General features: G+C 35.6%; 1 protein-coding gene and 1 long non-coding RNA gene across 5 annotated transcripts in view; one reads left to right on the top strand and one right to left on the bottom strand.

Moving 5' to 3' along the window:
• The first annotated feature begins 117 nt into the window (after window positions 1-117).
• Window positions 118-17,987, top strand: part of LOC127879013 (DNA mismatch repair protein Msh3-like) — a 54,243-nt gene continuing 36,373 nt past the window's right edge. For all 4 annotated transcript variants that reach the window (XR_008048886.1, XR_008048885.1, XM_052425600.1 and 1 more), the window contains exons 1-7: window positions 118-448; window positions 8,359-8,822; window positions 11,119-11,235; window positions 12,460-12,579; window positions 13,924-14,037; window positions 14,848-15,014; window positions 16,238-16,341. Coding sequence is in view for 2 of the 4 variants with exons in the window: in XM_052425600.1 (XP_052281560.1) it covers window positions 8,820-8,822; window positions 11,119-11,235; window positions 12,460-12,579; window positions 13,924-14,037; window positions 14,848-15,014; window positions 16,238-16,341 (625 nt within the window). In the remaining 2 variants the exon portion in view is untranslated. The remainder of the gene's footprint in view (window positions 449-8,358; window positions 8,823-11,118; window positions 11,236-12,459; window positions 12,580-13,923; window positions 14,038-14,847; window positions 15,015-16,237; window positions 16,342-17,987) is intronic.
• On the bottom strand, window positions 5,539-6,961 carry LOC127879026 (uncharacterized). The gene is made up of 2 exons (XR_008048889.1): window positions 6,602-6,961; window positions 5,539-6,199 (listed from the first exon to the last, which is right to left on the bottom strand). It is a non-coding gene; the product is annotated as an uncharacterized LOC127879026 (long non-coding RNA).

The raw sequence follows: 17,987 nt of genomic DNA, 5'->3' as shown, positions 1-17,987 counted from the left end.
TCCCTATCATACGCACACAGAAACATTCTAAAATAAAGACATGGCAAGTGCTCCTACAGATAATTGTGTGTGCTAATGAATGATTTTTTTTAGAGTTTAGAATTGCACTCCAAAATTATTTAGTATATTGTAACCTAAATGTTCGGGAAATTTTCAGCAACACTTGCATTTTTAATGTAACTTGTTCTTTTAGTCTCAGATACGATCATAAGTTCTCAGTAAAAAGTCATTGAACAAAAAATAAACGAGTAACAATTCAAGCATGCCAAACAAAAGAAAGCGGGAACAAAATAACAGCAGAGGCCAAACTGTGTTGTCGAAATTCTTTAACCACAAAAACATTGGTCATGGAAGTGACAAAAGTGAAACCAAGGAAATAAAGACTCAAACCATTACAGAACAGACCATTCATGAAATTATTCAACTAAGTGATGATGATACACTTGAGGTATATAGTATAGCAAACTGTCTCAAGTAACTCGCATATTTTTTATTTAGGGGGGTAACTGGTCTCCGATCATAAACAGAGAGTTTCGCATACCAAAATGTTCGTAAGGTTCTGTAGATTGTAGAGTGACGAGAGTCTGTTTGTTGTTGCCTCCATACAGGTTTATTACAAAGTTTGTACATGTTGACCTTTGTAGCTCCGTCAATACAAATTCCTCGCCCATGTCACACATTGGTTGATATTGGTGTGATTTATCAATCAACATCTTGAACACCTTTTGTTTCCCCTTACCATAATAAACACTAGTTGTGTCACACCCAGTGATATAGTATACGGCAAGGAGAATATTGCTCTGCTCCGTGGTGATTTTCTCTTTCAACTTGTGAACTGGTATAAAACGTCTACCATCAGTGTGGACAGTAACTCTTCCAGTTGACATGTAAATGTATGGGGCACCAATGTCCTGGTAATGGTGGAGCAACAGGACAAGTACTGCATCTGTGTCAGGAGAATGAATAACCAGCGATGTAGTACCCATATGTGCTTCGTACTTTGCATGCATAATCAGATCATCATGGTATCAGCTTCTTCCTGGTTGGTTTTGAGTTCTGTAACAACGAAACAACCATCTATTGTAACTTAAATACAGGCTGCATTTCTTCCACCGTTAATATATAGAATTTCGTTTGCTTTCAGTTCATTGATAGCGTGTTCCATCAAGTAACTAGTATAGTATTCTATAAGCCGTTCTTTGTTTGCACCGCTTCTTAAGAACAGCTGCCAATCTTTTGGAACTCGTAGTTCACCAGGAACATGAACATTACTTGTATCGTTGTTGTTTGAGTCTCCTCTTTCGTGTCTGGTTTCTGCTTTAAGACTGTCAGCATTATATTTGTCAATTATAATGTGAATGGCCTTGACTGTCTGTGATATAGCGAGCCTTACCCAAGACGTACGAAAGGTAACCAGATGCCATGTCACTAAAAGTGGCTAGCTCACTATTGACTGTCAATATTCGTACAAGCGTCATGCCATCAAATATCACAACGTCAGCGTCCTCTGCAAATCAGTGAATCAGTGATGACAAAGGCAATAATTCTTCCAGCTTTTTCATAAAGTCAGACTTCTTGGTTTTGATCATTTTACCTTCATCAGTAAACATACCGAGTGGAACGGTGGTGTTTCCAAATGAAAAAACGCGATCCGGATGAACTTTCTTGTAGGTGTTTATTGCTAACAACTGTTGGAACATTATTGGTCCGTTAATGAGTTCGATTTTTTTTCTCTGTAGCTTTTGTGTTTTGTTTTGATTCGACATTGTCTTCATGTTGCTCCTTTGCAATGGGCTAAAGAAACTTTTTCTGCTGGGTCTCCATCAATCTTCTCAACTAATCTCTCCCTTACGACTGATTCAAACCTATCTTGACCTTTATTTTAATAGTTGACCATCAACTTCTCCACTTCGACAGTAGAGTGGGTTTCTGTTGAAAAATTCACAAGTTTGTCAGGAGCTTTCGTAGCTTCAAATGGGTCGATGAAATTAGTGTCGAATATGTTTTTCAATGTAATAACTGCTTTGTTGAACTGTTCCCGTTGACTTCTGGTATCAGTGTGGTGCTTATTTTCCTCCACTTCTCTCACACTGCCAATGCTTTCATGGAAAACGGTTAAGTACCACGATGATAATAAACGTGCTAAGAACCAACGAGCAAGGGCATTTTCTCTCATGGTAAGGCCAATTATTCCACCTGATCCTTTGAGGTTTTTGTTTTGTGTTGTTTCGAGTGTATAATCTAACCAAACACTGTTGAAAATTCTGGCGGATAATTTGGCTGTAAATAGGCCTTCCGAAAATGCTTCTTCAACTTCCATTGGTTGTCTATTCATTTTCAGTATTTGAACCGTCATATATTTTGCATATGAAGTCCTATTCGAGGCAAACAACAAAGGCATAACTTGCAGCTTTGCATGTTGATGCACCGACCAGTTTGGAGACCTTGTTGAAGTAAGAAGTAATTTGAGGGGCGTTGATACCTTTGTGAGATATTCATCCCACACAAGGAAGGTGGGTGAGATCTTGCGACACTCCTCTCGGAATTCATCAAGCAGTCGGACTATGTGCGTTGCAATGACTTCACAGAATTGTTTTATTAATGAATCTGTATATTCATTTTCATTCATGCTTCTTAATGTTGACAGCATTTCTGTCACTTCACAATGAATATCTTTATTGTTCCTTTCACACCACGCTTCAAAGGTTCTTAGAAGTCGGTTATGCAATGCTTCATCGATCAACTTGAACGCCATCAATCCTCTGTCGAAGTCTTTTCCTGTTAGAATATTTGTTGCAGGTACAGGAGCATATAGACTAGAGTCTGACAGGAGCTGTTGAAGACCAGCTTCTCCGTACAAAAACCCAATTCCAGCAAAAATTGACATTAGCAAATGCATGCCTCCTTCCATAGGAATTACCCCTTTCAAATCGTCGTCCTGACTCCAAACAATTTCAAGGGCCTTAGACAGAACACCCATATATATATCATATATATATATATTTTTTTTGATATATCAAAAACCACAGGAATGTGAGACTGGCCTAGAGCGTTTGCCACTTCTTTGGCTCGCAGAAGCGTTGTATAGACCGTACTATAATCGGTTGGCTTTGACATAACGAGAGGGTTGTATGCTATTGTTGATGCACTGTTCTGTTCGCCCTTGTCGATTGTTTTGGCAGAAAATATACTCCAGTTTGGTATGTTCCGAACTTCAGATAAATCATCACAAAATGCAGCACTACGTCCAAATGAGTACAATAGATCCTTTAATCTTGCTAGCTTGACAGGGATGCTCTCTACAGGTTTGATTTCTTCTATTGTTACAGAACATTCAAAAACTGGTGTTGGCCTATTGCTGGGTTTTCTGTATGGAACGATACTGCAAAGACTACCGCCTGGTAACTGCTTAATGTTAAACGTTCTGTTAATGACTTTCGGTAAGCATGGAATCATGGTCTTGTTTGCAGAAGTGCTTGTTACAAGTATGCTTGTCATTGCATGCGTTGTCCTTTTCCCATCGACTGTTCTCTCGTTGTGGTCCCAGTCATCAGCGATGGCAACTACAAGCTTCCCACCTTGAGCCTTTGGAAGAATGTTTTCTGGTACGATGCCCCCAGATGCAGTCACTCTCTGCATGAGTTTTAATGGCTTGCTGTGCAGCTGATGTTAGGAACAACCAAAGATCGGGATAGGAAAATGAATAGCATATCTTCTATCAGGTGACGGCTATTGAATTCATTATATAGATGAACACCGAGACCAAGATGCTTTGGGGATGGATTTGAGGTAACTGGGGTTGAAATGTCACACGCTATTGCCAAACATTTCCTGTTATCATTTTCAGATGCTTCCTTGTAACACTTTTTATCAGAAAACCAACAAACTGCTTTATATAGTAGTGGATCGACAAATTCTTTCTGTGCAGATAGGCTCATTTCATCTGGAGAATAGTATTCATTGTCAAGTTTTAAGCTCTTGTCTTGTATTCTTCGACGCAGTATGCCAACTGCTTTGTGAACGATTGACTCATCTGTTTCAGTTTCTGGTATTAATTCATAAGAACAGTCATTGTTGTTTTGAATTTCTTGTTCAATTTGCTTAGCTTCTCGTATGGCTTCACTGATGGTCTTATGTGACGAACAAACAAGATCAGATTTACCATTATGGTGAACGAAAGATATCTCAGACCAGATTGAATTGAGGAGTTTCTTAAAAGAACTACTCTTGTAAGATTGTGCAGCCTTCATCATGGGCTAATTGAACGAACCTGACTAACATATACGTTCTTATTCAGGGTTGGCAGATGTGACACAACTTTAGGTGGTGTGTAACCAGCATAGGCATACAGATTTTTAACCAGGTTTTCCGAAGGAAAAAACTGGTTATTAGATTGGCGAATGCGGGCGGGCTGGCGGGCGGGCGGAACAAGCTTGTCCGGGCCATAACTTTGTCGTTCATTGTGAGATTTTAAAATCATTTGGCACATTTGTTAACCATCATTAGACGGTGTGTCGCGCGAAAAAATTATGTCAATATCGCCAAGGTCAAGGTCACACTGAGTTCAAAGGTAAAAAATAGCCATAAATGAGCTTGTCTGGGCTATAACTATGTCATTCATTATGAGATTTTAAAATCATTTGGCACATTTGTTCACCATTATGGTACGGTGTGTCGCACGAAAGAATCACGTCAATATCTCCAATGTCAAGGTCGCCACGACTAAAAATAGATTTATTTTAAAACAAACTTACAAAGGGGGTTAATTTTGTTTGTTCATTTCAAAAGTTCAGTTTGAGTTGTCTCCCTTTATCAGATTTTTTTTCACAATGAAAACCTGGTTTTGTGACAATTTTGTCCCTTGTGTTTATAGTACTTTGTAAGGCATCCCTTTTTCCTATGATACAATGCATTTACCGCCACCAGATCTCCATTTGCTACAGTGGTCAATTGAATGATTATAGTTGTATCATTCGTTTGCAATTCAATTTCTAACACTTTGTTCTAGATAGAGTTAGCCGGGTCCACTGAATCTACAGTTTCAACTAAAGACCAGCTTAGGCTATAACCTCTTGATGAATTATCACGATTCGGATTACAGTTTTCCCCTCAAATAAAACATTGTGTGTTCCAGTCAAAGTTGCCCCTTGCTGAGCTGGTTTTCAAAGGTGTCGCACCGATATTCGCCTGGTTTTCCATCGTCACGTCAACCACGTTTTCTGAAATGGCAATTATCTTGAATTGTACATGTTGCCAATATATATTTATTTTATAAATTATACAAAAATTAATAATACATTTAAACATTGTCCAGTAATAAAGACAAACCATTAATCTGATTGTTTATTAAACATTATTAATATGATTTAATATATAACAGTGATGAAAAACTAACCTTATTGCAATACATTTTAAAGCAAGAAATATTTTTGTTTACATAATTACTGTGCTTGTACCTGTTTTTTTTATTGTTTTATTAAATGATTCTGATGTGTATATTGTAACTGTACTTATACAAAGAGCGATTTAAACAATACATTAAAGGGGCCTTTTCACAGATTTTGGCATTTTTTAACTTATTCATTAAATGCTTTATATCGATAAATGTAAACATTGGATCGTATAAGCTCCAGTAAAAAATGAAGAATAAAATTAAAAAAAGGAAAAGAACATTGCCCGGACCAGGTTTCGAACCAGTGACCCCTGGAGTCCTGCCAGAGTCCTGACGTAAAAACGCTTTAGCCTACTGAGCTATTCCGCCGAGTACATATACGTGAAGTATTTTATACCTTATATAAGCAATCTTCGTAGTTTCACAAAATTTAACGACAAAAACAGAACTCTCCAAATTATTCAATCGTTTCGCGTTGCAACGCTTTTTAATTTTTAGGTTTTAAAATCGTCAAAAGATGCATATAATGGCTATATTAGACCATGGTAAATGTTCAGTATTACTGTTTCCTCACAAATATCATAACTAAAACGAAAATTTGCGAATCTGAAACAACTTTTTTCAATTTTGTCAATTTACCAAAGCGTGAAAAGATCCCTTTAAAATGTGTGGATGTCATGCATTGTAATATCACACCATTATAATATATTCTGTGAGCAAAACTTCTCTCATCACATTGGTTCCTTCATTTGTTGTAAAACATGTATGGACGCCTTCATGGTATCTTTATGCACACATTGTCATTGCCTGTAAGGAAAATATTTTATTAAAAACGATCAACAGCTTCTTTATAACAGAACCTTCAAAAAAAAAAACGACTATTTGAGTGATATATTATTGTATCCGGTAACTAGTGCCTATCCGACTACTACACAAGTTTTTAATAAAATCGATGTGGGACTTTATTAACATTTATTATTTTGTATGTATAACTTTTGCTCTTAACTATAAATACATTTTGCTTTTTAAAGACATGTTTGTTTTAAGACATTCATGTGCCTTTTTTGTTCTCATGTTTAATGCATCATCAAAAATAAATGGCATTGGACTGCACTTACATCAATAAAATAATTTGAGTTTTAATCTAAATTATACAACAAAGGTAAATGATTACAATATAAGTCACTTGTATAATTGAATGATACATACCAAAATAGTTGCTCTGCATCCAAACATCGATACACAGAAAGGAAAAAGGCTTTAAAAACACATGACCTTTAAAATCTGCAGACGGAAACTTATGACATATTTATATCAAAGGGTAGTAACTGTAAAAAACAGCTATGGATTAGACAACTGATTAAGCTATTAAAATAATACAATAATGTTATTTTAATAATTTAAGATGAATGTGCAAGTTAAATGCTGTTGGTTTGTGTATGAAAGTTTTGATGCTGATAAAAGAGAATATAGACAATGTTTTATCAAACATAAGAAACTTACCATTGGTCCATTGATAAATTTCACATTAACTAAACTCGTTTAACTATTAAATGGATAATAACCTTACCAAACATATATAGAAAAGTTGTTTTTTTTGTAATCCCAAATGTCTTAAATAAGTATCATTTGAGGAAATACTTTAATTTCGGTGACTGTTATTTCAGATATTAATATAAATACTGACCCCACATCTTCATTTTAGTATCAGACTAGTGAAAAAATGTCTCAAAAATATAACTTTTTGCTTTTTTGCAAACCAAAAAAAGATTTAATAGTAAGTCGGAAGTATGCGCATCATTTATGTCACAAACAAGAAAGGAGAATAAGAAAAAGAAAGATTTTTTTCATATAAATAGCTATATCAGTGACTGCCCTTTCTTTGGCGGCCATCTTGGACCCCATCTTAGATTTCTCAGCCCCCCAGCATTTTTGAAACTTATGATCAATACTTTCACAATCTACACAATCTAACAAACATTTTGAAATGCAAAACTCCTTGTTTATGATCGGAGACCAGTTTGTTGGTATAGACCTCTCCATGTTTGCACTACTAATATCAATGTCAATATGATGTGAACAAAGTATTTTAACTATCCGCATATTGTTAAAGTACCTCTTCTTGAACCTCACCTCTTTTCGAACCCTTCATTTGTTAACATTTCATAGGCATGCGCACACACGCACTTCGTCACTGTTTTTTGTACAGGTAATTTGTTTACGCCAACTCACACTTAGCTGCAAATCAACGAAAATATGTCATAAACATGTAGAATAAGTCAATTAATCATAAAAAAACTAAAAATCATAGTATTCCTTAATGCATTTTACATATGTAATGTTTTTCATTAAAAAAATATAAAAACATATCTATTTTGGTTTTCAACTTTGATTAACAATTTACAAAAATCGGCTGCTGTAATAAGTCACGTGACCATGCTCAAATCATGTGGTGAATTAATTTCTAATGGTGTACACGGAAGGGTTCGAAAGCAGGTACTCGTTGTTTGGGCCGCATTGAAAGTTTGACATGATATGGTGGTGCTGGAAACTTGCAAAAAATCTGTTATTAAAAGAGTATTAACATAACAATTAAAGTTGCCAGCCATGTAGAAACAAGTTATTTATCAAAAAGAGTTCCTATTAATATGTTTCACTATTTTCAATCGTCACTATATTTGACGTGTCAAAAATTAAGAGGTTCGAAAGATTTTTCGTCCATGATACATAAAATAAAGCTTTTGATATTAAAGTTGTTTGTGCATTAAAGACTGATGTATTGCATTGATTACGTAAAACTTTTATAATTTTGTATAATGCAATTTAAATATCACTAATTCTATGTTATTTTCAGCTGTGTTGAAATTTATATTGTATTCATTTGTCATTTGATAATGTTTTTGAATTCCGTTGAAAAACATTGTATACATTAGGGACATTTAAAACCTTACTTAAACTTATTTCAGGAAGAGCAACATCAGAAAAAAATTAAAAAGTCACCCTCCAGAGAAGACCAGAGAACCACACATGTTTCAGACAGTAATTTTGTGACATCACTCAGAGAGACTGTTGACAGAGCTAAGAAAAAGCTTAAACATTTTGAACTCACAGATTGTGAAGAAAGATCACTGCATGTTACCTCTGACAAGACACTTCAAGAGTCAGAAAGGAATAAACAGCACAGCTGTCCATTAGGAAAACAAAGTGACAGTTTGTCAGTAGTAAAGAGAGAACTCAGTTTATTCTGTAACTCAAAACATATTGCTAAAAAAGAGAAGGGTGATATTCCTAAAGCCCCAAATCCCATTATTGTGAAGTACGGTACACTCCGCTTGAACAGCAGTTCCTAGAGTTTAAGGAACAGTATCCTGATGCAGTACTTTTTGTGGAGTGTGGTTATAAATATAGATTCTTTGGAGATGATGCTATGGTAGTTTTCATAAAATTAGTAGCAGTTAATGCTAATTTCTCATTCCATATTTCACAATTAACTTCCATTAACATTCTGAGTTAATTTGTTTGTCACAGTCAATGTAGATCTAATTTAATACAAGAATCGGCGCAAAAACTGTCAGTCCGCCAGTCCTGACCGGCAACTTTTACTCAGGACTGAGTAATCAAGAAAATTGGTCTGACTGACCGCCACAAATATCCGATCACAATATTTTAATTCGTAGAAAAAGCGTTGGCAAGTGAGGTTAATTTCAACAATTTCAGCCCATTTCCGTTGCAGTCAAAGTACCATACTGGATTTGGAGCATAAACAATACCGTATTTCAATGAAATAATAGTTTGGATCACATTAAAATACGATAAATCATGTCGAAGGTCAATATTACAAAACTTTCAGGTTTTTTTCCAGCCATTTTGGGAAAAGGAGTCTGGTCAAATTGGGATTTTTTAATCGATTAAAGTGGCAAATTTGAAGATTTTTTATCACCAAAAAAGGACCAAATTAGGATTTTTTATCAACACATTGACACAACAGGTCTTTTCCTGGCCTTTTTGGATAAAAATCATATAAATTATGGTTATATATTTTGTAGGTTGTTTAAAAAAAATAATTGAGATATATATAGTCTCAAAATCATAAGATCATAAGTCATAAGACACTTTTTTCTAAAAAAAATTATTTGGGAGGGGGAATTAGGAATTTTTTTATAATGTCGGTTTGGGATCGGGTCCATTTTACGGTCTTTTCACATAGTAGAAAACCCCCTGAAGACAATTATATAATAATAATAAACTACAAATAATCCAAGCTCAGCTGAACAAATAACTATTTTTCTTTGAATGGTTTGTAGACCAATAAGTAATGGACCGTTTTAGCTTGAGACTTGATACCTGCATTTAAATTTAATAATTCTTTAACCAATTGTATAGGAGGTCTTTCACAACAAGTTTTTGCAAGATGCCTCCACTTCGAAGACAATACAGTGACTGAATTCTGGTGATAGTTCATACCAGTTGCTTTGTTTTCAAATGTATATCGTTTAATACTGTTTTAATGTAAAATGTTGATTATTGGAAAATGTGGAACGGTTTGACGTTAAAATATTATGAAGGTGCAAAGCCTGATAGTAAATGAACATAAACTCCAATGCTACTTGAAACAGTCTAACTAAAACTTGTGAAATGTCATGAATTGAAGTAAAAACAAAGTTGTTGGAATGAAAGGGAAGGGAACAATCTAGCGCGTAAAAGGATGGAGCTGCATGCAGCTCCTTTTTGGTTACCCCTTCTGTCCCTTTCGCAGGGGTTTCACTGGCCCCAAAAAAGTTTTTTTTCGCCACTTTTTCTCGGCATGAAATCTGTCGGTTATTCCAACCTGATTAATTTTATAAGAACAATCATTTAAAGAAACCTTACTACATTTTAATGTCATTGACTATATTTTCACTTTAAAATGGTCAACAAAAAACATGAAAATATGTCAAAATTCACATTTTCCCTCAATGTTTAAAAACATTTGAAACTCATGTGCTATAACCCCTTAATTGCATGCATTTGACTTATGGATACCTTGGTCTGGATATAGCAAATGATGAAAAACATGTAATTGTCTGGTCCACATGTTCACGCTGCTTCTAGCCTTACCCTGCTCCTTTTGAGATCCTACTATTCCTAGATCTTTTTTGTAGTTGTTGAATGTGTATATGATGAAGTAATCATCATGAAACTTGGTCAGATGATTTGTCCCAATGATATCTTGGAAGAGTTTGAAAATGGTTCCAGTTGGTGGAAAAACATGGCCGCCTCATATTTTCCTTATATGGCTATTGTAAAAACGTATTAACACACCGGTCTGTTGAAAAACATGGCTGCCAGGGGCCTGGGGTCCATTTACAGTTCACTCTTTATTAAACTTTGTCAGAACATTTTGTTCTAATGATATCTTTGGCTGCATGGAACAGGTCATTTCCTTTGTATCTCATGCGAGCGACTTTGGGCCTTTCAGGCCCTCTTGTTCTGTCATAGTTTAGTCAGACTGACAGAAACTGAATCAGAGTGACATATATTTCAAGTCAGTCAGTCCGAATGACTGACACAATTATTGAAAACACTGCAAGAATTAATAAATTTAGCACAAGTGGTCAGATATTCATTCATCAGTTTTGTTATTTACATGTATATCTAATTGATCTTTTACTGCCTAACATTCTTTTTGTTTAAATGTTCATTCAGATCACCTACTTGAAGTTATTTTATTTTATTCCTATTTTGAGGTGGCTGGGGAAATACTGAAGATTTTTACTCATCAAGACCACAACTTTTTGACGGCAAGTATTCCTGTCCATCGTCTAGAAGTGCATGTGGGACGTCTGGTGGCTGCTGGCTATAAGGTGAGATGAATGTTCAATGGAGCATAGTGTTGGAATACCAAGAAAAAACACAGTTCACCAAAAATAATGCAATTCATTTTTAAAAGAACACCAGCATATTAGTACAGGTAATTGATGTTAACTAAAACTAATGTGTTTTTAAGAAATGTGGTGAAATATGTCAAATTTGAAAGAACCTGGTGAGAATGGAATATATACTTTCATCACTTGGTGATCACTTAATTTTCTACAAGGGCAAAATACGGCTCTTGTATAAGTATTGTGATGGATCAGCTTAAAATTTAGTTTTCTCTCAACTTCTTTGTAATTTTTAACCAGGTTTTCCGAAGGAAAATACTGGTTGTTAGATTGGTGAATGTCGGCGGGCGGGCGGAACAAGCTTGTTCGAGCCATAATTTTGTTGTTCATTGTGAGATTTGAAAATCATTTGGCACATTTGTTCACCATCATTAGACGGTGTGTCGCGCGAAAGTATTACGTCGATATCTCCAAGGTCAAGGTCACACTTTGAGTTCAAAGGTAAAAAATGGCCGTAAATAAGCGTGTCCGGGCCATAACTGTCATTCATTGTGAGATTTTAAAATCATGTGGCACATTTGTTCATCATCATGGGATGGTGTGTCGCACAAAAGAAGTATGTCAATATATCCAAGGTCAAGGTTGCCAAGGCTAAAAATAGATTTATTTTGAAATAAGGGGGTTAATTATAAACAATTAGTTCAGTTTGAGTTGTCTCCCTTTATCAGACTTTTTTAACATTGAAAACCTGGTTTTGTGACAATTTTGTCCCTTGTGTCGTAATAAATTAATAACATTTATTTAATTTGGAGGAGGGTTGGGATTTATTAAATGGATCAACATGTTCAAGATAGTTCTGTTAATTGAAATGAACACATAGACAGGGGTGTCTCAAAGTTTTCCCTTAAAAAGTTTGCGGGGATGAAGCTATGGTTTTCTCACCGTTTTTTTCATTTGTCAACACAGCCTTGATGCTGGGATTTTTATGATTGCTATTTGGCTGTGCTCTGAGAAAAGGGAGTTTAATGCATGTGCACAGGCTAATCAGGGACGACACTTTCCGCTTTTATGGTATTTTTTGTTTAAAGAAAGTCTCTTCTTAGCAAACTGTGGACTGCTCAGGCTAATCTGGGAAGACACGTGACGCACCTGCATTAAACCACCTTTTTATAGAGCACGGCCCAAAAATGTTTTATTTGTAAACAGGTTGGCATAGTCAGCCAGACTGAAACTGCCGCCCTAAAGGCAGCTGGCACAAACCGCAATGTGCCATTCACCAGGAAACTGACAGCTCTGTACACAAGGTCCACGATGATTGGACTGGATATCCTTTTATCTGTGTTGCTAAAACCAATCTATTTACTTTCTTCTGCGATTTCAGATGCAGTAAATAGAAATGATTTGTCAAAATTATTAAAATTGATATTATATTCAGTGAATGTACTATCTTTGTTTCATTTGATAGTGTGTATAAGTGTCATTTCTTTTATGAATTCAAATCTGCGTAGACAATTCTGAAGCTGAATGATATCTTTGATGATATGTCTATAGTTTTGTTACACATGCTTGTCAGGACTGTAACTTTATTATAGTTATAATAACTGTTAGATCATAGATGGTTCATATTGCATGTGTGCCATAGGGGTAGAAAAATGTCAAGAACTTGCAGCAGATTGCCCATTGGGAAGAGCTTTTTTATGCTCCCCATAGACATATATGGGCAACATATAGTTGCCAGTTTGGTGTTCCTAACTTACTTCCGTCACACTTTTGTTGCAGTTTCTCATAGCGCCTTCAATACTTTACCGATCTCTTCCATATTTGGCATGCAGGTACCTTTCATGGACCTCTACCTTTTGATGCGGTTTGAGGTTACTGGGGTCAAGGTCACAGAGGCTTATAACAGATTTTCTGTCACTTTTGTTACAGTTTCTCATAGTGCCTTCAATATTTTACCAATCTCTTACATATTTGGCATGTAGGTACCTTGCATGGACCTCTACCTTTTGATGAGGTTTGACGTCACTGGGGTCAAGGTCACAGAGGCTAATAATAGATTTTCCGTCACACTTTTGTTACAGTTTCTCATAGCGCCTTCAATATTTTACCCATCTCTTACATATTTGTCATGTAGGTACCTTGCATGGACCTCTACCTTTTCATGAGGTTTGACATTTCTGGGGTCAAGTTCACAGAGGCTAATAATAGATTTTCTGTCACACTTTTGTTACAGTTTCTCATAGCGCCTTCAATATTTTAGCGATCTCTTCCATATTTGTCATGTAGGTACCTTGCATGGATATCTACCTTTTGATGAGGTTTGAGGTTTCTGGGGTCAAGGTCACTGAGGCTAATAATAGATTTTCTCAAAGTCACAATTTGGTTACAGTTTCTCATAGCGCCTTCAATATTTGACCGATCTCTTATATATTTGGGATGTAGGTACCTTGCATGAACCTCTACCTTTTTGATGAGGTTTGAGGTCACTTGGGTTAAGGTCACTTAGGCTAATAATAGATTTTCTCAAGGTCACATTTTTTTTCCACACAGTTAAACCATATATCGACAAAGCATCATTGGGGAGCATCCATCAATTTTACTGATATCCTTGGTTTTTATACTTGTATACACTGCATGTCATACTTAAATACAACCTTAACAAGGACAAATTCTGGTGACCTTGCGGAAGAGAACAGCTCTGTTTCCATGGTTACCAATTATCTTGTGTGTATCTACGACAATGGATCCAAGAAAGGAGTACAGGAACATCAATTAGGCTTGGTTGTATGTATATACAGATGTGATTAAAGCGGGTATATACGATCTTATCAAATATTTAGTAATAAATATAAAATGTGTAAAAAACTTATTATACATATATTTCAATATAAACTAAAATAAAAGTTAAGAAGAACATGTGTCGAAAAATGCTAAAAAAGCCAGATATTTAATTCTGAAATCGAAAAAGGCTGTACAGCCGAATTCGCCAGCATGTATATCATGCATGTACGATGTGAATCTAAATTTAGTTTAACGGTTCATTTGAAATTCCTGTAGCGATATCGATTCATACGACACATGAACACTTACAAAAAAGACGAATGCATCGGTTATTGTAGGAAAATTATTACGAATTATCTTCGTCACAATCGGCTCGGGGCCCTTATTTGTATTTGCTGTATTTTATGAAATTCGTCTTAAATGTATCATTTTTCTTGCAAATTGTGTGTAATTATAACATATTTGTATCAATATTTTACAATTCAGCACATATAAAAATCGTATATACCCGCTTTAAATACAGCTGTTCTGAGTTACTGCATTTGCTCTGGTTAGTCAAAGCACAATCATAAATGTACAAAACATTACATGTTATAAATTATAATCTAACAAAACGTTCTGTAAATTGGTTACATGAAGTAGAAACCACAGACCAAATCTTTCCAATTATTTGTATTCCATTTTAAAGGTTTGATAATAAGCATTTAAGTTTGAATAGTCTCTAAAAGACAATTTAGGTGTCAATACAAGTAAATAGTTAGTGAATGTATACCTATACTTCTGTAGATTTCAAACCTGTATTGTTTTGAACAGGCAGTGCAGCCATCAACAGGAGACGTTATTTACGACTGTTTTCTGGACTCTGGGGCCCGGCCTGAGCTGGAGACCAGGCTGTCTCACATACAGCCAGTAGAGGTCCTTCTCTCTACTGATGTCTCCATGGAAACAGAAAATGCTGTCAAAAGCTTGCAGATAGTCAGGTTAACATAAAACAATGCTGTTTTAATCATTCCCCTGCAGTGAGGGTGTAGATTGGAGTCATTTTGTTGGTACTTTGTCAGTAGATCCATTTTCCATCTGCAAGACTTTTTATCCATATTGACCCTCATAGTTCTGAGTTGTTTGCTGTGAACATAGTCATGTTGGGGAAGAAGCTTTTGTTAGCTTAAATAGTATATACCGGTGCAAACAAAGTTTAACAGGGGATATATTGGATTCAGACTGTTGGTTGGTCTGTTGATTCGATGATTTGTCGGTATGAAATATTATAAGTTTGTTGAGCAAACTATCTCTATATTTTTGAAGCTATGGAATTAAAATTGAAGAATGTGGACACCTTGCAGTATAGATGTTTAAGACACCTTCTTTATGCCCAGTGTCCAGCTGTTAGTGAGTTTTGAGCCCTTGAACTTAGCCATAAGCATTACAATGTATATGATTTGAGTTTGTGGAGTAAACTAAGCAATTATTTCTCAAGCCTTTGTATGGAAACTTGAATTGCAAATGTGCCATGCTCTGTAAAAAACGGTTTAATGCATGTGCATAAATTGTCCGCTTTTATTATATTTTTCATTTAACCCTTTCCCTCTCAGAAGCAAAGTGAAAATGCTATGTGCAAACAGCATAAAACCAGAACAGCCTGCGAGTAACTCGTAGTCTGTTCAGGTTTTATGCTGTTTGCTGCTCATAAGTAACTATAGGTTGGAAATGAAGCCTTTAAAGTTTGAATCTAGCAAAAGATACCTTAAATTTGATTTTATTTTATAAGGGCTACAAACATGTCAAAATATGTATCTAAGTGGTAAAGTGTTAAAGAAAGTCTCTTCTTAGCAAACTGCGGACTGCACAGGCCAATCTGGGATGACACTTTACCCACATGCATTAAACCCCTTTTTCACAAAGCAAGGCCCAAATGTGTGTCATCAACATGCCCAAGACAAGTTTTTAATGCTGAGAGACTCAATGTTCCTGAGTCATATGCCGTTCAGCTTAGACAGTTCTATGGCAGAACACCTGATGTTCCAAGTTTATGGAGAGACTACTTGTACATTCATAATGTGAATGAATTGAAACTCAACATTTGGATGATTACTATGAAGTGTAGAATGATGTACAAGACACATTTTTAATGGCTGCTATGCCTGTGAAACAGCACAAGTGGGCTTAGTAACTGTTTTATATTATTCTATGATGTTTTCTGCAGTGAACAAGGTGAAGACAAAATGCGAGTGGAGAAATTGAACTTCGAGAGGTTTGAACAAAGTTACAGCTTTCGAAAGTTAAACAGCTTCTATAAAACAGTGCAAGGTAGATGATTGAGATGACTTTCTTTTTTATGTTCCTATGTCCTCTTACTTTACAAGATTTTTTTATTTGCCTGTTAATATATTTGATGAGGAAAAAACTGCTTTGTTAAGAAGTTAGTAAGAGCACAAACTTGGTTTTAAATAATATATAATGAATCACTTTTTAATATCTGGCAAGTAGTGAAAATTTGTTGTGACAACAAAAGTTTGGTCTTTTATGCCAACAGGTGTAATACAATTTATTGTGTTTTTTTATCGTTTAATTTTTAGCCGGATTTTTTTCGAAAAAATCTCGGCTTATAGATTGATGTTGTCGGGCGGGCGGGCGGGCGGGCGGGGTGGCGGCGTGCTCGAAAATGTTAAAGTTCTTATTTCATGGTATAACTTTGGTATGCTTGGACCTAGAGTCTTCAAACTTGACATGAAGGTTGGCCAGGATTAACAGATGACCACTGGTCATTTCAAGGTCATTCATTTGAAGGTCAAGGTCACTGTGACCTTCAATATAAAAAATGTTAAAGTTCTTATAACTTTGGTATGCTTGGACCTAGAGTCTTGAAACTTGACATGAAGGTTGGCCATAACTAGTTAGTAACCACTGGTCATTTCAAGGTCATTCATTTGAAGGTCAAGGTCACTGTGACCTTGAATGTAAAAATGTTAAAGTTCTTATTTCATGGTATAACTTTGGTATGTTTGGACCTAGAGTCTTCAAACTTGACATGAAGGTTGGCCAGGATTAACAGATGACCACTGGTCATTTCAAGGTCATTCATTTGAAGGTGAAGGTCACTGTGACCTTCAATATAAAAATGTTAAAGTTGTTATAACTTTGGTATGCTTGGACCTAGAGTCTTGAAACTTGACATGAAGGTTGGCCAGAACTAGTAAGTAACCACTGGACATTTCAAGGTCATTCATTTGAAGGTCAAGGTCACTGTGACCTTGAATGTAAAAATGTTAAAGTTGTTATAACTTTGGTATGCTTGGACCTAGAGTCTTGAAACTTGACATGAAGGTTGGCCAGAACTAGTAAGTAACCACTGGACATTTGAAGGTCATTCATTTGAAGGTCAAGGTCACTGTGACCTTGAATGTAAAAATGTTAAAGTTCTTATTTCATGTTATAACTTTGGTATGCTTGTACCTAGAGTCTTCAAACTTGAAATAAAGATTGGCCAGTACTAGAAGATGACCACTGGACATTTCAATGTCATTCATTTGAAGGTCAAGGTCACTGTGACCTTCAATGTTAAAATGTTAAAATTGTTATAACTTTGGTATGCTTGGACCTAGAATCTCAAACTTGACGTAAAGGTTTGCAAGCACACTTAGATGACCACTGGTCATTTCAAGGTCATTCATTTCAATGTCATTCATTTGAAGGTCAAGGTCACTGTGAACTTAAATGTTAAAATGTTAAAATTGTTGTAACTTTGGTATGCTTGGACCTAGAATCTCAAACTTTGCTCATGCCTTGAAAAGTACTTACATTTCATTTTGACCTTTGAACAATATTTCAGTAATTTAAGTATTGCATTGACAAAAACACGAAAGGTACTTTCCTGTCATTTAAATCAAAAATCCGGCTTCAATGCGGTCATCTCCGACCGCGGAACTCTTGTTTGCTTTTTCAACAGTATTTCC

This window comes from Dreissena polymorpha, chromosome 4 (assembly GCF_020536995.1).
Source record: "Dreissena polymorpha isolate Duluth1 chromosome 4, UMN_Dpol_1.0, whole genome shotgun sequence".
Taxonomy (NCBI): Eukaryota; Metazoa; Mollusca; class Bivalvia; order Myida; family Dreissenidae; genus Dreissena; species Dreissena polymorpha.
This window is presented reverse-complemented; position numbering and strand designations above follow the sequence as displayed.